A 23,979-nucleotide genomic window follows, 5' to 3' on the forward strand; every position below is an offset into this window, starting at 1 on the left:
TTGTGCTTCGGTATGAAGCAATGTGCTGTTGATCATTCGGTTTCAGCCACCAGTCGTTGCTGGATATATCCTTTTGATAGTGTATGTGGATGACATTGTCATCACAAGGGATGACAAAACTGGCATACAGAGGGTAAAGACCTTCCTCCATGGAGAGTTTTCCACTAAAGATTTGGGCCTTCTCAGGTATTTCCTTGGAATTGATGTACCATAATTCCGTTGAGGGCTCTCTTTGTCGCAAAGGAAATATGTGCTGGATATTTTAGAGGTAGGTTCAACGAGGATATAACCTGCAGCTACACCTATGGATCCGAATGTAAAACTCCTTCCTAATCAGGGAGATTCGTTGGATGATTGTGGTCCATACATGATGTTAGTTGAAAAGTTGATCTATTTGACTGTCAACTGTCTAGACATCTCATTTGCCATAGGTACGGTCAGTCAATTCATGAGTTCTCCACCTACCTCCCATTGGGCAATAGTGATTTAGATCATTAAGTATTTGAAGGGCATTCCATGGAAAGGCTTATGTTTCAAAATAACGGCCATGGGAAATTAGAAGGATTTACTTACACAGATTGGGCAGGATCTCTAGCAGTCAGGAGATCTCAACTACTGGATACTGTATATTTGTTGGAGGTAACTTAGTATCTTGGAGGAGTAAAAAGCAAGATGTTGTAGCCAAATCAAGTGCAGAAGCAGAATACCGAGCCATGTCTTATACGAGTGGAGAACTGATTTGGCTACGCTCCTTATCAGTATTTCATCTTTATCTCCAGCACAGTTGTATTGTTATAACAAGGCTGCAATCCATATCACTACAAATCCAGTATTCTGTGAGTGAACCAAGCATATTGAAGTGGACTGCCGCTTCATTCGTCAGAGAGTTCAGAACAGTGAAATTTGCACAGTATTTACTCAATCTGTAGATTAGCTTGCAGGTATGTTCAAACTGTTGGGGCCTGCTAAGTTGAAAGATGCTTGTAACAAGCTTGGAATGTACGATATAAGCTTGAGGGGGAGTCTTAGACGTATTTCTCATTTATAAAGGCATACTTGTAATTTTCTTAAATCATATATATATATATATATATATATATATATGAGGAATAAGATTGTACGCTCGACCGTACCTAAAGTTAGGTACGGTAGAGTGCCAAATCACATGGGTCCCACATTTTTGGTGAGCATCTAAACCATTCATTTGCAAGGCCCCATCATAGATAGGGTGCATACCAAAAATCAGCTCCATAGGATCATCCTAACCCATCCATTTGTGGAGGCCAAAATGGACAGACAGTGTTTGTCCACAAATCTGCCCATTTTGGCCTCCAGTTTTGGAGGGGTTAGGATGATTCAATGGTGCTGATTTTTGGTATGCACCCTATCTATGATGGGGCCTTGCAAATGAATGGTTTAGATGCCCACCAAAAATGGGGGACCCATGTGATTTGGCACTCTACCGTACCTAACTTTAGGTACGGTCGAGTGTACAATCCTTTTCCTCTATATATATATATATATATATATATATATATATATGAGGAAAAGGATTGTACGCTCGAGTGTACCAAGCTTATGGTACGCTCGAGTGCCCAATCAAATGTGGGCCCACTTTGTTAGGATGATCCAACGCATTCATTTGAAAGGTCCTTACATAGATGGGTTGTGTACCAAAAATCAGCTACATAGGATCATCCTAACCCATCCATTTGTGGAGGTCAAAATGGACAGATACTGTTTGTCCACAAATCTGCCCATTTTTGCCCTCCACTTTTGAAGGGGTTAGGATGATTCAATGGAGCTGATTTTTGGTACACACCCTATCTATGATAGAGCCTTGCAAATGAATGCTTTGGATCACCACAAAAATTGTGGGACCCATGTGATTGGGCACTCGAGCGTACCATAAGCTTGGTACGCTCGAGCGTACAATCCTTTTCCTCTCTCTCTCTCTCTCTCTATATATATATATATATGTTTTTGTGTGGGAGGGAGAACAACTCTCTCTCTCTCTCTCAACCTTTTCTCCCATCTCCTATCTCCTCTTCTCCTCTCCTCATCATCCAATGCAGAAGATAAGAGAACCAAGCTCTGGAAAGTGTTTAAGTCGCTTTATTTTATATGTGAGAATTTTTCTTTATAGCTGTAGTAGTTTGATAATTATAAATTGCGTCATGCATCAAGTATCTTGTAAATTCCAGATTCGATTTGAGGGAAACTGGCATTTTCATCCTGAGTTTTGGAAGCCAAACAAATTATTGTATTTGGTACAACTTTCTATGGCCACTGCTGTTATCTTGTTATTCTTTATAGCTGATAGAGCCTTGCAAATGAATGCTTTGGATCACCACAAAAATTGTGGGACCCATGTGATTGGGCACTCGAGCGTACCATAAGCTTGGTACGCTCGAGCGTACAATCCTTTTCCTCTCTCTCTCTCTCTCTATATATATATATATATATATATGTTTTTGTGTGGGAGGGAGAACAACTCTCTCTCTCTCTCTCAACCTTTTCTCCCATCTCCTATCTCCTCTTCTCCTCTCCTCATCATCCAATGCAGAAGATAAGAGAACCAAGCTCTGGAAAGTGTTTAAGTCGCTTTATTTTATATGTGAGAATTTTTCTTTATAGCTGTAGTAGTTTGATAATTATAAATTGCGTCATGCATCAAGTATCTTGTAAATTCCAGATTCGATTTGAGGGAAACTGGCATTTTCATCCTGAGTTTTGGAAGCCAAACAAATTATTGTATTTGGTACAACTTTCTATGGCCACTGCTGTTATCTTGTTATTACTTGCAATTTAATAATGAGATACAAGATCATGAGAATTTATGACTCGCAAATTTCATACATGGATGTTGTTTATATTTGTGGTTCCCAATCCAAACGCTTGGTGTACGTGTACTGTGTGGGCGCGCGCGCGCGCCTGCTAATGTCTTAAAAGGAAGAAATTTCTATACAAAGTGTAATCAGGTAATGAGTGACGGGAGAAGGTTTACTCTGTTAGGGAAATGTTTCAATTACCTTTTTTCAAGCACGGTGTTGGGTTTGTGCTTTTCTAAACTGTACGAATTTTTAATTTGATCAAGATACTATAACATTTCAATTCATACCTCGTTTATTAGCAGCTTCTTTTGGTGGTAGTGCATATAAAATGCAGGCAAGCAAAGTGCCAGTGCCATGCAATGTCAAATTTAATATGCTATTTTAATTAGAAGGCTACTGGAAGCTGAAGCAATATCACAGTTGTGTTGTGATTCACTGACCTAAAATAATTTTTTTAAATTATTTGCTTATGTTTATATATTTTTTGAAATCAACTGATTATACTGGGGCTAGCTTCCAATTCCTAAATATTTGTAGGCTTGGTATTGTGCCTTCTATTTTACTTAAATTATTCACTCGGGAAGAATAGAAAAAAAACTCACCCATACTGATATATGTGTGGTGCTTATCTTTTGTATTGTAGCTACTCGAACAAAGGCTTCTTTGTCTAATGGAACAGCAAGTGGGAAGGATACAATTGCTAGCTTATTAGCTTCATTAATGGAAGTAGTGCGCACTACTGTAGCATGTGAATGTGTTTATGTCCGAGCAATGGTGATAAAGGCTTTGATATGGATGCAAAGTCCACATGAATCATTTGAGGAACTCGAATCTATCATTGCATGTGAGCTTTCTGATCCAGCTTGGCCGCCTACATTATTGAATGATATCTTGCTCACTTTGCATGCTCGGTTTAAGGTATTCCTCACATCCACAGAATAATTCTCTCTCTCTCTCTCTCTCTCTCTCTGTGTGTGTGTGTGTGTAGTGTAGTATTATATTTTCAAAAAAGCCTTGAGCTCAATGTAATTTCATTCCTAAAGGTATACGAGTATATCAAAATTTTCCATTGATATTATTGTGTAGTATTATATTTCTAAAAATCCTTGAGCTCAATGTAATTTCATTCCTAATTGTATATCAAAAATTTCCATTGATATTTAATGTATTGTTTTTTTATGCGTTGTAGAAGATAATTATTTTCAATCATTTTTTATCTATTTAACTATTGTATCAGTTTTGATATCATTAGAATATAAATGATCATACGCAACCATTGTCTTATTATAAGAGCCTGCCTTGGCTGTGTTAACATTGTTATGCATTAACCTATTATGAGAATAGCAAGATTGCAAGTTTCGGTTTCAGTATGTGTTTCAGTTATCATGAATATGGAAACATGTTGGTTTTAAATAAAAATTTCGATGAAATTCCTGTAAAATTACGAAAACATATTTAAATGGACATTTAAGATGAAGCTTTATGAAATGATAGAATAAGCTCAAATACACACATATAAACCATCAGATAGCAAGAAAATTGTCCATAATAGTTTAATAACATCAAACACCTACTGGTGTGCATTGTCCCACGTCTGATAATTCAGTGTGTATCACATTTCACATGTAATTCCTATAAATATTTAAACATAATGTTTTGCACACCACATTTCACATGCAATTCATTAAAATATAATTACGTAACACATACTAATATAGTATACCACTAATGCACTAAATGCCAAAGATACTTTTTTTAAATTATTTTTAACAATTTATTAAAGATTATAGAAAAATAAAAATAGTGACAAAATAAAAAAAATACATTTTTATGTAGAATTGGAAATGAGTTGTTTTTACCATGAAGAAATCAATTAAAAAATTAATCTATACACATTGTATTGCTTGTTTGAGTGAAATAACATGTTTTGAATTAGATTTTGATAAAAATAGCACTAAATCCAATCTGGACTCACTGAAAAGTGTCTTACATTTCTATTTTCCAACCCATCTATGCCTTGAATGATTCATTAAGTAATCTCCACATGCGTCAATGACTTAAGAATCAATTCCTAAATAAGTGAATTCCTTTACCCACATAATATTGTAGAAAAACATTTTATAATTCTTTGGGTTAGAAGCCTAACATTATGGAATCGGGAAATAATTTTGTAGGTTTTATATCTAATTTATTCACTTTTTATCTGTAGAAAAGGTTAATAATAAGAAAAAACTACAACAAATACTGGTTTTATATCTAATTTATTCATTTTTTATCTGTAGAAAAGGTTAATAATAAGAAAAAACTACAACAAATACTGCTAATAATATAAACCTAGCAGTCCCTGAACAATAAGGAAAGGACAAGCTATTGGAAAACAAGAGGCAATAATATTATCTGATCTCCAGACGTCTTTACTAAGCGACTTGCCACCTCACTACCTCTCAATAAACTTGTTGGAAGGAAAATTGAAGTTCCTTGCAAATCGTAAGGATCTTCTCAATCGTATTCACCGACCTCAATGGAAATTTGTAGCATTTCTTGCCATCTAATAGAATTAAGCTAGTCATGCTCTATCTCGATCAGTCCTTGAAGATGAGGGAAAAACCTTAACTCCTTGAAAGAGGGCCTAAGCTTCTGCCTATCCTTTGCCTAGGGCTTCGCCAAACTCTTTCAACAAATCTTCACTTCTCTGAATTCCTTACAAACATACACCCACCATATGATCTCACTTTAGGTTATTTCTTTTAACTCTTGCAAAACTTTGCCTTTTGTTCCTGAAAACTTTGTTACTCAGATCATTCCAAAGTGAGTACAATGCATCCATCAAACATGATGCAGGAGCATCCCCTAGAAATTCTACATCGGTCTTCATGGTCTCATTAGCATAGGATTAGTTTGCTAATGATGTCGGGTAGTTATTGATCTACTTCAATTTGGTATGAGAGCATCATTTATTGGCCATTTGAAAGCTCACCCTCTTCTGTCAGATCTATTTGAACCGAACATCATCTCTGAGCTTCGTGCTTTCACCAACTTGCCCTGCATCAAAACATCACACAAAAAGATAAATATGAGACCGGAAGGAAAAGAGTGCTGTAAGTCCAAGCCTCCAGAAGCACCATAGTAGATCCAAGAAAGACTAGTGATGTAGGACTTTTCGCACAGTCCACACAAAATAGGAAAAAGAGAGTACGACATCCAAGCTGCAAAGGGCAAAGGATGAGTAGATCATCCACTGAACTTCTAAGTACATGAACATGATTGGGATTACTTTTTTATCCTATATTAAGGAGATGATTAATCCTCAAGATCTTTTTTAAACCTGCAAACCAGAAAATAGAAAGGTCTCTTGGAGAGCCTTGGATTGACAATTAGGGACATGTGTGCCAGCACACACTACTTCCAAGTTCCAGCCGAATATCTATTGAGAACTTAATAGAGGAAATTCTATAGTGTTCACTTTCACAAATGACTATCCTTATCCTCCCTTCACAAATAATTAAACCTATCAACAAGCCTAGAAACAGATCAATCTTGTCATCTCTTAAATTACTCCTAAAACCTCAACTTCCTCTCCATCCTGGCCTCCTCACTTCTATCTCAATTTGATTCTCCTTGCTGTTATTTATGTTTAAGGCTACTAAAATCCAAACTAAGGTGGATTCCTCACACCACCGGTCCTCCTAGAACCTAATGCTATAGGTCACATCGGGCCTAAAAATAGTCTTTTACAAAATCCTTTTCAACTCCACCCCTGCCCTCCACACCCCAAAACTTGTTGACATTGACACTGTTCCTACCTCCCCACCCATCATCTTCGTTACAAAGTTGAAAGTTCTTCTTCCCCTTTCTCTTCACATATCTATAACCACTTCCTCAATAATGGTGTAAGCTTTATCATACATTCAAGTTTCGTTTGGCTTTATAATGTGGAAAGTTGATTATATTCAATGAGGCTAACAGGTTGGCTGTGGCATCAGATAGAAATCTGCAACCACCTTTTAAAATATTCCCCATGCAAATTGGGATCCATTCTACTCTTTGGACTTCTTCACCATAATGGAATAGAGTTTGATTTGTTTTTTGTTGTGTAGCAACAGAATGTGCTATAGCCTTGCTTACACTTCTTTAAGTGTGCAATAACTTTCAGATTTATTCTTCATTCTTGGCAATAATACGTTGCAGATGGAAGAGATGATTTCATTTTAGCATCCAAACATTTTTTTCCCCTGTATAGAATCTCCAAAATGCTACAGAGGATTTAAGCCTTTTTGTTATCTGTTTAAATCTCATACATGTGTTGCATATAATTTCTTTTGCTTTTAACATTTGTTATAATGCTTGCTTATCAGGCAACTCCAGATATGGCTGTCACTCTTCTTGAAATTGCAAGAATTTTTGCTACTAAAGTACCGGGAAAGATTGATGCAGATGTGTTGCAACTACTCTGGAAAGTGAGTTCATGCATTAGACCTTTTGTTTTCTTATGAATTTACTTTTACATTCATATATTTTGCTGCTTCTCCAGAGGGGGTGAGCCTTGGCGCAACGGTAAGGTTGTGTACATTGATCACGGGTTCGAGTCACGGAAACAGCCACTCTGCAAAGCAGGGTAAGGCTGCGTACATCTAGCCCTCCCCAGACCCCGCAATGGCGGGAGCCTCATGCACTGGGCTGCCCTTTTTTTAATGATCTTTTGTTTCCTTATCCAAACTCGACTGATATAAACACATCCGGAAATTCAAAAGAAACACATCTCTGAGGTGAGCATCTTGGGAGAAAGAAACATCCCTGTCTAAGTAAAAACATTATGCAACACAAATAGACTTCGTCTTCAAACAGACATGATAGACAAGGGATATATTGTACCTTATATATTATGGAAAATTGCTTATTCTGACTGTAGAAAGCTTTTGTGGGACCTACTTAAATGGATTTGCTGGATGTTTGCTGGATGTATTTATTTCAGTCAAGTTTGCTTCATGAGGCAGTTTTTAAGTACATGCACTACTAATTTTTTTTATTGAATAAAAAAGAAGCAATTTCGCACAAGAGTTGAAATAGCAAATGTTCAACCCATGGTATTCTATGGATTTTTTTTGTTCTAGATTAATTGTGATGGTGTTAAGGTTTTTTAAGTGACTGCTACTTTTTTGTTTCCTAAAGTTTGAACCTATAGCTTTCCATGTGGTAAGTATGCCACCAAATGATAGAGCTGAGAGAAGTGTCCTTAGTACAATTCAATTTGAGGCACAGGAAACTGTTGGGAATAGCAAATCTGAAACTAGAGAATGCAGGTGGTAAGTAGCTGTATGATGCCTGATACCATGGACAAGAAAGTAACTTACCTCCTCCTCCCCCTTTTCTCTTTCTCTCTGCTGGTCCAGACTTACTTCTTGGAGGATTTGGAAGTGGTTTCACCTAGAGCCAACGTGAGGGCTTAAAGCTAAATATATAGACATCCAAAGAAACAAATGCTTAGGATTTGAACTATCAAGTATATTTTTTTCGAGGAGAGGATTGTTGCTTTCTTGCATCAGAGGAATTAATTTCTTCATAGGTTATTCAATTGAGTTATTGGCTGGATCGATTGGGTCCACTGCTGTTTTCTAGGAATTCCAATTTTTGTTGGAGTAAAAAGGGCAATGAATATTCATTTTATGTACTTATTTGTGGTGGTTGACACCTTTGATGGGACTCCCTGGGAGAGGATGGAGTTGGGCACGATTTGAAAGGATTAATGCCATCTTCCACTGTATCTACAAGTCATGGAGAAACTCAAACCAATGAGGTTAATAGTCAGGTTATGAGTTAAGTTTTCTTCATGGCGTGGTCAATTTTCGCATAATAGGCCTATTGCAGTTGCCAGCAGAGCAGCCCCAGCATTATCCTATTTTTTGGTTTCCTATTGAATTGAAACTCAGCGGCCTACACATTCGTATATTCTTTTGAAGTTTGCTTCTGTAGTACTGTGGGTTGTGCTTGCTGTATTTCCTTTTTCTATCAGTACAGCATAGCCATTTGTTGTGTTCTAGCTTGGTTTTTGTATTATCTACGTTAAATATGATGTTTTGTGGTTGAAAGATAGTTCATCAGCTTGTTAATGATCTGATACCTGTCTCCCTGCCACCAATGTTTATTTAACTAGTTTCCATCTCTGATTGGTTGGATTTTCTATTGTTTGTTGTCTAAAAATACTCAAGTTGTGATAAGACTGCATCATTATAGGATTTTTGTTTAGATGGTGCAATTGAAATAATACTATTCCTCTGCATGAATTGAGCATTTCTATCTATGTTTGTTTATTAGACATGCCTTGTTGGAGCGGGTCCCGGTGGAAAGCACACAGCTTTGGAAGCAGTCACAATTGTTCTTGATTTACCGCCACCGCAACCTCCTGGGTCAATAATGTCAGGGTTTACAACATCAGTAGATAGAGTATCTGCATCTGACCCAAAGTCAGCTTTGGCATTACAGAGATTAGTGCAAGCAGCCGTAAGCATTATATATTTTTTTGTTAAAGAAAAAGATGTTAAGTGGAATGTCTCGCACTTGTGTTTAACAACTGAGTATGCTGTATAAAAAAAAAGAAATCAATTCCTTTGCATGCAGGTATGGTTCCTTGGAGAAAATGCTAACTATGCTGCCTCTGAATATGCTTGGGAATCTGCAACGCCACCTGGCACCGCATTAATGATGCTAGATGCAGATAAAATGGTTGCTGCCGCTAGTTCTCGGAACCCAACTCTTGCTGGTGCTTTGACACGCCTCCAAAGGTGTGCTTTCAGTGGGAGCTGGGAGGTATAAATTCCCTATGAGCCTCTCTTTCTAAAGATGTTGATGAGGATCGTAGACATCCCTTGCGGGCTTATTCTAGGCAGGCCGCACTTAGCGAGCCCTGCAGGGATCTTTTTATTATTCTTAGGGTTAGTTTGGGGATTATTTGGTATTATTAGGGTTATTTCAGTCTTTATTGCTTTTTATAGTATTTTATTCTTTTAGGGATTCTTAAATCCCTATTGTGGTATTTTAGTCTTATTAGGGTTATCTTTTTACTGCTTTTTTGTCACTTTTGGATGATTGTTTGAGTTAATACATATTTGAGTGCTTCTTTCTTCCCCAATTTCTTCTCTTCTACTTCTCTTCTAGCCTACATCAGATGTACTTATCTCTTGTTTCCATATAGTCTAATTAATATGAACCTCACCTCACAGTGTGAATGTGATTGGATACTTCAGGTTCGCATTGTTGCTGCTCAAGCTCTAACAACCATGGCAATCAGGTCTGGGGAACCTTTTAGGCTACAGATCTATGAATTCTTACATGCTTTATCACAAGGTGGAGTCCAATCTCAGTTTTCAGATATGCAACTTAGTAATGGGGAAGACCAAGGGGCTAGTGGTACTGGTCTTGGATCTTTGATAAGTCCCATGTTAAAGGTTCTTGACGCAATGTACAAAGCACAGGATGATCTTATAAAGTAAGAGAGCTGAAACATATATAAAAAATTCCTTATATTTTTACACTGAAATGTATGGTTTTATATACGTCTCATTGACATTGAAATCTATCTGTTTTGCATGTGGATGTGCAGAGATATGCGCAATCATGATAACAACAAGCAAGAATGGACAGATGAAGAGCTTAAGAAACTCTATGAAACCCATGAGAAGCTTCTTGATCTGGTTTCCTTATTCTGTTATGTTCCAAGAGCAAAATATCTACCCCTAGGGCCAACAAGGTACACAATCCCTTCAAAGACAAATTTTCCCCTTAAAAAGAGACGAGGATCTCTCTACTTTTTTTCAGGAAAACCTTGACCCTAAACTACCTTCAAAACTTGCAGAAACATTTATCAAGGGACTGAAATAAATTTTTGTCACCCATTGCCACTTTGTGGTCAAATCTTATGATTCTAGTGGTTCACCATCCAACTAATGTCATGCCAAACCTAGAAATTTTTGCTTGGTCATGATCTGCAAATTTTAATGATCCAAATTTGGAGACAACATCACCTCAAAAGCCTTGTCTGGTCAATGGACCAGCATCATTCTTTCAGAATGGGACCAGATCAACGGTTCCTTTTACCATGTGCATGGCTACCGGAGAGTGACAGCAAACGGAAGGGAAAGAGAGATATCAGCAATTTCTCAAATCTAAGTAGAAAACCCATATTACTGTGTTTCGTCTATCACTTCAGCGTAAAACATGGTACAAATATAATTGGGGGTGGGGGGGTGGGAGGGGGGGGGGGTGGGGGGTGGCGAGGGGGATTATAAATGTGCCCCTTTTTCAACCATTACAAATGTGGGGTGGGGAGGGGGATTATAAATGTGCCCCTTTTTCAACCATTACACCCCCCCGTCTCTCTTTTTCAACCATCATTTTGAAAAGATTGCATGCCCTTGGAAGTCGTTTTTCTCCTATGGAATTTGTGTACTAGAAAAGCAGATGTAACTTTTTTTTTTTTTTTTTTGAAAAAAGCATTTCTAACTACTTACCCCCTTCTATTTCAATTTGAAGTTTTGATAGACTACATTTTGGATTATCTGTGTGATCCTATATGGTTGTGTTTTCAACTTGCAGTGCTAAACTTATTGACATCTACCGCAACCGACACAACATAAGTGCATCAAGTGGTCTGAGTGATCCAGCTGTCGCCACAGGGATTTCTGACCTTGTATATGAATCTACTAAGCCAACACATGCAGAACATGATGATACATTGGCTTCTGATCTGACAAATGCCTGGGCAACAAACTTAGATGATGGCTTGTGGAGCAATGCACCGGCAATGAATAGGGTGAGAAATTCTCCTACCAAATTAGGTTTATATTTATTTTTGACAGACTAAATCTGGCAAAATTGAGTGCCAATCAAAAAGTTGGAAGGAACCAGAGGTAATATTACATTTGAATTTGTTTTGGGAACCAACCCCCTTGGGGGTTTGTAAGTGTAATCTTTTAGATTATGCAGGCATACCTATAGCTATAAATGGAGTCATGTTATCTCCATGCTGTTTTCCTTGTTTCATACCTATACGTCCTACCTACCTGTCTGATATAAATGATTGGAGGCCAACCCACTACTATCTTCTTTGTTGTAGGTAAATGAATTTCTTGCTGGTGCTGGAACTGATGCTCCTGACGTTGAAGAGGAGAATATAACCTCTAGACCCTCAGTTAGTTACGATGATATGTGGGCCAAGACACTGTTAGAAACAACGGAACTAGAGGTAATATTAAAATTTGGAAAAATAAATAAAAAATGAGGCGTGGTTTCTCTAACAAATTGGTATTTAGGAGAACGCAATTTGAATTTGAAACTTATCTTTTTTTAACTGTCGAATGCTGATTTTTGTTTTTGCAGGAAGATGATGCCAGATCTTCAGGAACATCTTCTCCGGAGTCGACTGGATCAGTTGAAACTTCCATATCATCACATTTCGGTGGCATGAGCTACCCGTCCTTGTTTAGTTCACGGCCAACAGGCTTTGGTTCTTCACAACAATCGGTATCAACCACAAACTCCATGAAGATTCTGGCTTTCAATTTTGTTTTTTATGCATCATTAAGATACGTAGACCATGAATGCTAGCCCATGATTAAGTGCCATTAAGTTTGCCTAAACAATGATGCAATTTATGTTATAGCAGGAGAGCAAAACAGGGGCAAGCACAAGCAGGTTTAGCAGCACCACTACTGGTGTTCCATCATCAACTTATGAGGGGCTGGGATCTCCGGTTAGCTCTTCTTTTTAACACCCAATTGATTTATCTCTTGAGAATGTGATCAATTTTGTAATTGCTAATTTGCCGACTATGTCCAGATCAGAGAAGAACCTCCATCATATACATCATCTATCATGCAAAGATTTGAGTCGTTTGAGAACCCCTTAGCTGGGCAGAGTTTTGGTTCACAGGATGAGGAGGGAACAGCTTCCGAAAATCCTCAGTTTGGAAAAGCCCTTTATGACTTCACTGCTGGTGGGGATGATGAGGTATGTCTGCTTCCATTTAATTAATTGGTCTAAAATTGTCATCTCATTTCAATACAAAGATGGTCAGTTAGCCAAGAAAGTGCAACTTTTTAAAAATTTTCAAACTTCTTGCTGATTTTCCACATGTTAAATCCAATTATATATCCTTGTAATTCATGCATAACTATGTTCTTAATTGTGATTGTGGTGACTATGGTTCATTATAAATGCTATCAGACAGATAGTCTTGTGTTTCAGTACGGGCTAGAAAATACGTTATCTACTAATGTATAACTAATAGACAATACTCTTCTCCTCTTTTGGGAAAGTATAAAAACTCAACCGTTCTAAATTTTCTGTCTCTTAAACCTTACATCCCCTTTTGATGGTGATGATGATGAGCCCAAAAGTCACTGGTAGTGATGGTTTATTCTCTCCTCCAGCTCCTTCACACTTTTCCATTTTGAACTCTACTTGTTTCCTTTTTTTTTTTGTCTCTGTTGATATACATTGTTTCCTTTTTTGTGGTAGGTAATATACATTGTTTCCTCTCAAATCTCACAGTTAGATTTGTAAACTTCCAATGGATCTTTCATGCACTTCTATTTCAGCATCCATCCCATTATTTTTTTTTAATTTTCCTTTTTCTTTCCCAATTCCTTCTCATTTTCCGAATTCATTCAGCCATGATTGAGTTTAACATTCAATGACCTGTTGATTCTATTTTGTCTACCAGTTGAACTTGACGGCAGGAGAAGAAGTCGAAATTGATTATGAGGTCGATGGTTGGTTCTACGTAAGTATACAAATACAAAATATCATCTACTCGACTCCAATCTCATACATCTACCTGTTGCCTTATATAAATTGGAACAGCATCTGACTGGTATTTGGGCATGTTGGCACCTCTTGCAGGTGAAGAAAAAACGACCTGGGACGGATGGAAAAATGGCAGGGTTGGTCCCTGTTCTATATGTCAGTTCAACTTGATAGAACCTCTTGCGAAAAAGGTCGATTTTGTCTCTTTTATGCCTTTTCCACAAGAAATAGATTGTGATATGGCGGAACTTGGAATTCCTTTTGTTAGTCTCCATTTCTTGTCAGTTCAGTGTGGCCAATCCCCATGCGTGCATGGATGAGTTCCCATTTTATCATGAATTTTGGCAGCTTATATCCAAGTCCGCGTTTATATGTTGGGAAAATTAACAACAGTCCAATTTTTTTATTTGCCGAGTTGGCCGTTGACTGTTTTTGGTTTGAGGTTTTTCTGTTTAGCAGGTAAATATATTTACAGTGTGTTTAGGGCTGATTTCTGGTTCTAAAGAAGTTCTGATGGAAAACAAATGGATATTTGCTGAACGGATTCCAGTTCAATTTATAGAACATGGTAGCATGTTTGGCAACCATGAAAAAATATTCCGTGGAATATTAGTGGAGCCAGTTGTATGAGATGGGCGGAGAGGGAAAGACTTGGGAGTGTGAGTGAGGGGAGCATGAAAAAGGCCCTGAAAAAACATATTGAAGATGAGTAATTTTTTGTTTTTTCGATATTATTAGGGAACCAACGAATCCCTCCTGCCCCTCGGATCTCTCCCCCTCCCTATTTCACAATTGAACCAACGAATATTCCATGGAATTATTTTTCATTGTTGCCAAACATGCCCTTCATGTTGAAGTTCTCCAAGCTTATTTTTAAGAACGGGTTAGTTGAGTGGGATTTGAAATCCCGTCGGAACTTCCTAAACTGTGGGTCACTCTAAAGAAGTCCAACAGATTGTGGGTAACTCTGGGACTCCTCGAGCAGGGACTTTAGTATGGATTTTAGTGATTGAGGTTTTGGAGTTTTCCGCTAGTCGTGAAGAAATGGGGAACTGTAAAGTTCTTAAAAGTTTTACATTCTATTTTTTTAATTGTAGATCCAAATGAATAAATAAATGTTGCAATTTGGGACTAGTCGCTTGGATCGGCGATGTAGCCATCAATTGAAATCAAAATTGATTATAAAAATCCAAAACAAAGAGGGCCAAAAGCTTTGTTATTTAATCTAGAGACCTAATAAATAAACTGATGAAGTCAAGTGAATTGATGGCCGACACGACTAGTCCCAATCACCATACGTAACGAGAACAATAATTTTTTCTCCTCACAAAAATAGTTGATGTAATTTTCAACGGAGGGATACCCTACACAAGTTAAGAAATATTTTGGAGTGGAATTAGTAGTAAGAAATTTCATTAATAGGTGAGGCTTTCGTGAAACACGAGCAAGACCAAAGCTATTCGAGTCAAGGAAAAAACGTTAGATAAAATGGTTTATTTATTGAAAAGCCTAGCAAGGTTAAATCCAGGGGAAACTGAAAATGATAAGCTTGCTTTTTTCAACCATATGCTTGTGAGGCATGGAAGGTAGTGACTCAATTCATTGGTCCTTATTGTTGTTCAGTTGCAATGGAAGTTTTCTGGGTGACTTCATTTTTTTGGATGAAAAAGTAAGTGGGGCCCACGTATTTGGATGATCTGAACCATTTATTTGTTTCTCCCGGAGCCATGCCTCGAAAATCTTCTCAAGAGACTAATCCTAACAAATGGATGTTTCTGAAACTGTTGTTTTTTGTTAAGTTTCTGGGCCGTCCATTTTATAACAAATATATTGGATGGATAGGATTATCCTATGGAGAAGATTTTTGGGTCAATGCATCTTCATTTCTTTCCATATAAATGAAATTAGGAGACAAAAAAAATCACCATAAATTACTCGAGTTAAGAAAAAAAAGAAAGATAAAATGAAATTACCATCATTTCTTTCTATATAAGGGTCTAGTGAGATTAAATAAAATTATGAGAGAAGAAAAAATCTTGTATTTGTTCAGCAGAAGAAGAGCTTCAATGAGGATGGAGCTTTGGTCATTTATCTTCTCTCTAAATCTCTTCTTTGCCATGAACGTAGTACATTCAAATTCTGCAACCACCACCACCTTACTTGGAAATGAAACCGATCGAATGGCTCTGCTCGCTTTTAAGGATGGTATAACAAGTGATCCTCTTGGAGCCTTATCATCATGGAACCATACTCTCCATTTCTGCCAGTGGAATGGAGTCACATGCGGTCGGAGGCATCAAAGGGTCACTGTATTGAACCTTAGTGGGGAGAACTTGCTTAGTGGGCAGACCTTGGTGGGTACTCTATCTCCTGACATATCCAACCTCACCTTTCTTAGGGAAATCCACCTCCAAGAAAACAGCTTCGATGGCAAAATATCCCAAGATATTGGCCGTCTATTTAGACTGCGATATCTTAATATGAGCCATAATTCCTTGGGAGGGGAAATTCCATCCAATCTCACCCACTGTAGGGATCTCAGAGTCATCGAATTGAGTTTCAATGAGTTCACAGGGAAAATTCCCATCCAACTTAGCACTCTACCGAAGCTATCCTTGTTATATCTGGGTCCTAATCATCTTACAGGGAGCATTCCACCTCAACTAGGGAACGTTTCATCTCTCACCCATCTCTTTTTATTTGAAAATAGTTTGGTGGGACACATCCCAGATGACCTGGCCCGAATTAATAACTTGAAACTGATCGTCCTTTCTGGAAATTTATTATCCGGTACGGTTCCTTCCTCTTTTTATAATAATCTCTCGTTTCTTGTGGAGTTTGCCGTGACAGATAACCAGTTACACGGAACCCTTCCACCCAACATAGGATTCTCTCTTCCTAAACTCCAATCTCTACTTTTAGCAATCAATCAATTTACCGGACACATTCCAAATTATAACCAGTTTAGCGGACCAGTACCTGAAAATATTGGATGGGCAAAGAATCTCCTCAGATTTGACTTGAGCTATAATTACCTAGGCCTTGGTAGAGCTGACGACTTGAAATTTATCACTTCTTTGACCAACTGTAGTAATCTAATTTGGTTAGGCATAGAGAGAAATCATTTTGTTGGCCTATTTCCCAACTCCATAGCCAATCTCTCAACTCACCTTTATTGGTTGTCAATAGGACAAAACCAAATTTCTGGAACCATCCCTAGTCAGATCGGCAAGCTCATCAACTTACAAAATTTGGGTATATATTCAACCTTCATCACGGGTTCTATTCCCACTTCAATTGGGATGCTCCAGAACTTAAAACAACTCTACATGGGACATAATAGTTTGTCCGAGAAAATCCCATACAGTATTGGAAATATTTCTCAATTGACTGCCCTCGATTTAGGATATAACAACCTGCAAGGAAGCATACCTCTAACTCTTGCAAACTGTACAAAACTTTTAAGTTTGCGCCTTTCTGGAAATAACCTTAGTGGTACGATACCAAAACAAATTATTGGCCTTTCTTCGCTATCAATTATACTCTATTTGTCTCGAAATTTTTTTACTGGCGCTCTCCCATCACTTGAACATTCTAGAGCTATTGGATGTTTCCCAGAACAAATTGTCAGGTGAAATCCCAAGCGCTCTTGCAAATTGTAAGAGCATGCGAGAACTTTATATGCATGGTAACGCCTTCCGAGGAGATGTTCCGTCAGTTTTTACTACATTAACATCCATTGAAGTCCTTGATCTTTCAAGTAATAACTTCTCAGGGATGATTCCAAAATATCTAGAGGGGTTTAAGTTTCTACAATATCTAAACTTGTCTCTCAATAATTTTGAGGGTGAAGTTCCAAAACAAGGGGTCTTTGGAAATGCCAGTGCAATTTCAGTCGTGGGAAATGCTAATCTTTGTGGTGGTATCCCAGAATTAAAGTTGCCTACATGCCCAGTCCTAGCTAATGTCAGACGAGGAAAAGCCCATGTTTCTAGAGTAATCATCCTAGTAGCAAGTGCGGTTGCATGTTTGATTTTCTTATTGTGCGTCCCTGCTTCACTTTACTGGATAAGAAAGTCAAGGAAGAAACCATCTTCCCTATCTTCTATGGACGGCCGGCATTTAAAGGTTTCTTATGCAGAACTCTTTAAGGCAACAGATGGGTTCTCTTTAGCCAATTTGATAGGCACGGGAAGTTATGGATCAGTGTATAAAGGAATCCTCAGTCGCATTGAAAATGTTGTTGCTGTCAAAGTGCTCAACCTTCACTTAAGGGGGGCTTCAAAGAGTTTCATAGCTGAATGCAACGCATTGAGAAACATTCGTCATCGAAATCTTGTGAAGATCATAACTTCTTGTTCAAGCATCGATTTTGGAGGAAATGATTTCAAAGCTCTCGTGCTTGAGTTCATGCCAAATGGGAGTCTAGAGAAGTGGTTGCATTCAAAATTAGATGGGCAACATCAAGTAGGAAGTTTAAACTTCATTAAGAGATTAAACATAGCAATTGACATAGCTTCTGCGCTGGATTATCTTCACCATCATTGCCATACACCGATTGTTCATTGTGATCTAAAGCCAAGCAACATTTTTTTGGATGAAGACATGAATGCTCATGTGGGTGATTTTGGGTTAGCCAAGTTTTATCCAAGAATCATTCAGAGCTCATCTGAAGACCAAAGCAGCACAACTGGATTAAAGGGAACTATTGGGTACATTGCTCCAGGTAATAATTTTATCAATTTTCGTCATCCTGTCTATTCTCAATGAGTTTTATAAAATATTTCTCAGTTATTAGGTATATAATGTAGTGCAACAAAGGCTAAATTAGCACCCTTGAACCAAATAAATTACTTGAAAGCATTTCTATATTTATTGTGTGGCGTATGACCTACACTTCCTTCTAGACCTCAGTGGAGGATGGTTCCCCACACTCAGAACCCTTGCTCTTTCTAGTAAATAGTTGTGTCTATTAATCCCAAGTCAATCATTTCAATTTTTGGTGATTTTTTTTCAAAGAACAGTGGTTTGAAAGAAATATGCATTAGGTTCTCCAAAAGAGCTTGAGCACACGACAAGCGACACTTTCCTAGCCTGGCTAGATGGTTCTAGTCAGAGTCATGTCCGAAACTTAGGGCCCATAATCCCTATGTGGTGATCCTAGAGTAATAAGTGGTGCATTACCTCATTCCTTCTAGGATTGGCTCACCCCTCGCATGCCTCTCAAAATGCACCACTCTTTATGGAGGCAGTGCATGTGTCTAATCCAAGAATTTTTGGCAATCCTCGGAAGAGAAAAGAGGGAGGAATTGGTAGAATATTGATATAAAGTAAATTTAGGCAATTGATTGGTGATTTTGGTAGGGCTACTTATATCCGCACAATCGCCCTTTAATGGGTCAAACCCACCTTGTTTTTATTGTTTAACCAGCTATCAAAAGTTGTTACAATTATATAAATTTTTTTTTCAGTAGCCCATTAGAAAGTGTAAAACAATGTGAGTCTTCCTCATTATGAAAACATGATCATGCTAATTATCCTAAATTCCTTTTGCCAATTATCCTAAATTTAAGGTGTTCAATAAATATAAGTCAAGGAGGTTTCTAAAAATAATTACTAATAATAAATACAAGACTTTTGGAATAATGTTGTTACTGAAATAGTGTTTCCCTTGGAAAGGATGATGCCATTTCCCTTTTCGAGACTGGTTGGCTTGCACTATTCATTCTACTTCCTTGTGTTTAATGGATTTTTCAACAAGTGCCTTTTAAGCTGCCTCTCCCAAGTCAACATGAAAGTGAAATCAAAGATGATATTTACAACTATTTTATTTGTACTTAGAAAACGACATTATTTACTTCTACTTCTACGTCTACTTATTTTTTACCTTATAATTAGTATGAGATTTAATTTGATCTACTTTTGTAGTGCTTTTGCATGTGCAATCACTGAGACTTGGTTGGTTTGAGATGAAAAAATCATGTTGAGAAATTATCATGTTCCAAAATTGGCTAATAGTTTTGAGTAATACATAGTGGAATGCTATTCATCACTTACATGACTTGATTGGCCAAAACCCATGTTTTAGGGATTTTCTAAATCGGTACAGTACCTATGTGGGACATGTACGTCTCAAATTGCAGCAGTCTCTAAGACCGTATCTCTTTTCTGTTTTTTATGCTACTGCCACAACTTTATAATTATCAAACATTTTGAATTTTACGCATCCTATTAGTAATTTTCTTAAGAAGAAATAAAACATTATATCTACTTAACTTATTAAAATTTAAATATGTTACTGGATAAAATAATATTATTATGTAAAAAAATTAAAATTTGACAATTGATTAAAATATTTTGGCGAATTTACAAATCATTCTTTTTGAGGTTTACTAAATTTGACACTAGATACCTATGTCAGATTTTGACACTCGTACCTATACTAATGCAACATAGGACATAACTTCTATATTTTCTTTTATTGTGCTAAATCGTTTCTTATGTGTTTCTCTAAACATTCTAGACTCTTTCCATGCAACTTAGGTTTCGAAATGTGAAGAGATCATTCGATTATCTATCATCTCTTTGATAAAATTTCCACCTTTTTTTTCAAAATCAAACCTCATATTTACTTTTAGTTTCTAACTGGTATCTTATATCCTTTATCACAACAAAAAGTAAAAGATGTGTGGAATTGCAGAATATGGCTAGGTGGTCATGTGTCCACAGCCGGAGATGTGTATAGCTATGGGATTCTTTTAATGGAGATATTCACTGGAAAGCGCCCCGCAGATGACATGTTTAAGGATGGCCTAAGTCTTCACAAATTTGTCCAGTTGTCTTTGCCTGATCAAGTGATGGAGATTCTGGATCCATTAATTCTTTTAGATGATGATGAAGAAAGAGCTACAAACGCTGCTGAGAATTACAATGATAAGGTACGTCATATGCAAGAGTGTTTGGTATCTTTAGTGAGGATTGGAGTGGTGTGTTCTGCAGAATCTCCGAGAGAACGAATGGAGATGGGAGGCATTGTAAAGGAAATGTGTTCTATTAGAAACATATATCTTGGTGCTGGGATCCACAGAGAATGATGAAATTCACAGCTACATTCGCTTTTGTTTCCTACTGGACAAAGATTACTATCTTACATGTGGTTTCTTCTATGTGTTTCTAAGTTAATGTTATATTAGATGCGATGTGGTTAGTGGTGCCACAGGTAGTACTTTTTCTCATATCTATATTTTCTCCAACTATTAATAAAAAATATTATCAAATCTTGAGCGTGAAGGTTTCCATTGCAATACATTGATCATTCCATCATGAATTACAAATAACATCACAAAGGATCTTTTGATCCTATGGGAGATTTATGGATGAAGATTACTAGGCAATTAAGTAAATCATGGTAGCTATGAAACATGTTAGAAATTATAGATAAGTTTGTGGAAGAAGGCTTTGTTCTTCACATTCACTCTTGGAGAAACCCTCTCTCCAAGTCTGTGTAGAGTGAGGTAGCCATGGACTTTCTGAAATTTGATGAGAAGCCTTGAGCTTCTCACCATGACGATGAGCTTCTCAAATTTGAGGAGAAACCCTCTCTCCTATTTTTTCTCCATTTTATTCTCCTTTGAAATTCATGAATGTGTTTCTTCACATTCAGTCTTGGTGACCCCCTGATTTTTTCCATTATTGAACTCATCGTGCACAAACCAATTAATTACGAGGAATAAGGGGCGTTTTATAAAACCCGTTTTAGAAAGAATAAAGTCTGGACCTATTCTCTTAAAAGATCGGTGAAGAACACCCTATTTTAGGAAGGGTGAATGTTACAGCACCATCTTCTACTCTACTCTAACCACATGAACATAAGAAAAAACTTTTCAAATCCAATCCATTGTGGGGTTATTAATTGGGATTTGAGATTTGAGGTCGGTGGGTTCTCTATCAAACTATAAGAGAAGTAAAAACAAGCAGTAGGTAACAAAATACAAAAGCTATTTATAGTTTGTTTTGCCTCACTCTCCCACTTCCATTTCCATTTGCATATAGTGTTTTGATGAAAACAAAAGCTCTTAAATTGGAGTTTGAAACCATGTCCACCTGACACTGTTTTTTAGGTGTAATTCGATATTCAAATCCTTATCAGGAATCCTAAGGAACTTACCTCCTTAAGCCAGAAGCTACTTCCTTCCATGCCTTCCATTTCTTTGAGGATGAGCTTTTTTAATTTATGGGTATCAATAGCCATCCTCAAAAGCATGTTTGGAGCCATTGCAATGAAAGAGGCCAAACCAAAATTTTCTTTTTTCCGTGTGATTGCACCCCAATTTTCGTAGCATTACTCCCTTCTATTTGTCTCTTCCTAATGTTGATGGCATCTATATGTGAAAGAGTAGATGTAATGATTTTGAAGAAATTTATCATTACATTCCTTAGATTTTATTAGTTTGTTAAACATGTTATGAGAGTTTTCATGAATAATATACAAGAGACATTTTCTATCTATTTCTCTCCTCCTTTAGTGGATCCTAGTGCTTATCTTCTTATTATATACCAGTCACAAAATTTACGTTCAATCAATTGCATTAGTTGGTATCAGAGCGAGGATTAACCTAGTGTAAGGATAAACCGAGAAAGATACAACTTTAAAAATGATTACCAAGGAGAAGTTCTTTTCAGGGCCAAGTTTTGCATAAATCACATTACAAATGACACGTTTTCACTATCTTGTATAAGATACTACAATTAGGTATAATTTATTTGGATAATCAAATTCGATTGACGTATTGATTATTGCATAACAACTCTTTGCTGCCTCATGGAGCAAATTCCTAGCTCTGTCCTTGCTTGAAATTATAGGGGTGATTATGAAGGTGGGAGTGAAGAATGGAGGATAAAGGGAATTCTTGACTTGTTAAGGAATTCAAAAAGTGGTGGTTGAGGTGTAGCAAACGATCAAGAAGGAGCATACCCATGACTAAGAGAGTGGAGCTTACCAGATGCACATGGTTTACGGGTGATTGCACGCATTCTTAGGGAATAGTCCCGCCCTAAAAATTAGGGGTGGGGATACCCTATGTCATAAAAAAGATAAAGAAGGCTAAGAGAGGTGGTCGGCTAAAAGTATAAGAGGGTCTCGGTGAAAGTGTAAGGAAGAGGAATAGTGTGGCGGTTGGGAATAAAGATGGAAGTAAGGAAAGGTTTCTAGTGGGTTATATTCAACTACATAAACAAGGTGGATGGGTGGTTAACTGGGTGAAAGCAAAGGCTTGTTTAGACTGAGGCTGAATCGATTAAAATTCTAGGTCTCTTTTTGTGAAGGGGTGGCCATTCTCAGAGTGTCGTTGAGGATTCCGGGTGTAATCGGTTGGTGTTGGGATTGGGGCCATGGAAAACAAACACTTTAACTTTAGATTGTGGGTTGGCGGTTTATGAGGCTGCTTCGCAATGGGCCGGTTTTGGAATGTCTTAGATGCGGTCCAAAAAATAAGCAACAAATTTTGAGGATATATATTATGGAAGTTTCACAAACATGAAAATTAGAAACCAAATCATGAGGGATAAGGTATATTTTAGCAGCAACATCCATAAAGTTGGCAGTTGGAAATATGAAAGAATTGGATATGGGAAAGTTTCTATTTACACTGAGAGTTATTTTTTTTATATATTTAGCTATTTCTTATCCTTTGCAAATTTTGTAGCTAGCCTTTCCTATTTGGTAGCTACCTCTTAGTATTTAAGAATCTTAGAAAATGTGAGAAGAGAGATGGATGACGATGTTTTTTGGTGGTGAAAATAATATTCGCATCTTTGTGTTTTGAATAGACATAGCATACGTTACGTCTTTTGTATACTTGTTCTCTTCTGATACAAATCCAGCGAATCCAAGCAACAATGAGGAAAGATTGCGAAGAGAATATAGGTTCGACCCACACAGGTACACCATAAAGATGCTCACACTATGCTTATGGCCGGAGTTCATAATACGAATTGTGGTAGGAGTTTACAGTATCTGTGGCATGAATTCACAGAATAAGTTGATCTTGATAATAATTCCTGACAATTTTGTTTTTGAATATCTTACTTGATAAATACTTTGATACGGGGCACATGCAATCAAAATAATTAGGTCTATCTATTTGTACTGGGTATGAGTGGAATTTGATTTTAAATTTTTTTAAGGCCAAGTGAGAGATTGTTAGTTGTGTTACCTTTAAAATCTCTTCATTCCTATTGGTTGTTGTTGTTTGATACTATCTTTAATTTCTTATAGTTTTATCTTATCCCACTTGACAAGAACAAACAACAAATAAAGAAATTTTGATCATATCATCATTCTACA

The 23,979-nt window shown here is 37.2% G+C and overlaps 2 protein-coding genes across 4 annotated transcripts in view; both read left to right on the forward strand.

Moving 5' to 3' along the window:
• Window positions 1-14,124, forward strand: part of LOC143858913 (SH3 domain-containing protein) — a 41,155-nt gene extending 27,031 nt beyond the window's left edge. Inside the window, exons 14-26 of one of the 3 annotated variants that reach the window (XM_077369603.1) lie at window positions 3,478-3,752; window positions 7,190-7,291; window positions 9,147-9,332; window positions 9,450-9,638; window positions 10,076-10,317; window positions 10,432-10,578; window positions 11,424-11,640; window positions 11,944-12,072; window positions 12,207-12,350; window positions 12,490-12,579; window positions 12,666-12,836; window positions 13,552-13,611; window positions 13,731-14,124. In XM_077369603.1, the coding sequence (XP_077225718.1) occupies window positions 3,478-3,752; window positions 7,190-7,291; window positions 9,147-9,332; window positions 9,450-9,638; window positions 10,076-10,317; window positions 10,432-10,578; window positions 11,424-11,640; window positions 11,944-12,072; window positions 12,207-12,350; window positions 12,490-12,579; window positions 12,666-12,836; window positions 13,552-13,611; window positions 13,731-13,805 (2,027 nt within the window). In that variant the 3' untranslated portion in view covers window positions 13,806-14,124. The remainder of the gene's footprint in view (window positions 1-3,477; window positions 3,753-7,189; window positions 7,292-9,146; window positions 9,333-9,449; window positions 9,639-10,075; window positions 10,318-10,431; window positions 10,579-11,423; window positions 11,641-11,943; window positions 12,073-12,206; window positions 12,351-12,489; window positions 12,580-12,665; window positions 12,837-13,551; window positions 13,612-13,730) is intronic. The other 2 variants (XM_077369604.1, XM_077369605.1) reach the window with 2 other exon arrangements.
• A 2,471-nt stretch (window positions 14,125-16,595) lies between these two features.
• LOC143859256 (LRR receptor-like serine/threonine-protein kinase EFR) lies at window positions 16,596-20,896 on the forward strand. Its single transcript, XM_077369967.1, has 2 exons — window positions 16,596-18,360; window positions 20,335-20,896. Exons 1-2 carry the CDS (start codon window positions 17,301-17,303, stop codon window positions 20,343-20,345), a joined length of 1,071 nt encoding a protein of 356 aa, XP_077226082.1. The 5' UTR covers window positions 16,596-17,300; the 3' UTR covers window positions 20,346-20,896.
• Window positions 20,897-23,979: the final 3,083 nt, after the last annotated feature.

This window comes from Tasmannia lanceolata, unplaced genomic scaffold (genome assembly GCF_043159265.1).
Source record: "Tasmannia lanceolata isolate RefF3 unplaced genomic scaffold, GAP_Taslan_0.1 ptg000029l, whole genome shotgun sequence".
NCBI lineage: Eukaryota > Viridiplantae > Streptophyta > Magnoliopsida > Canellales > Winteraceae > Tasmannia > Tasmannia lanceolata.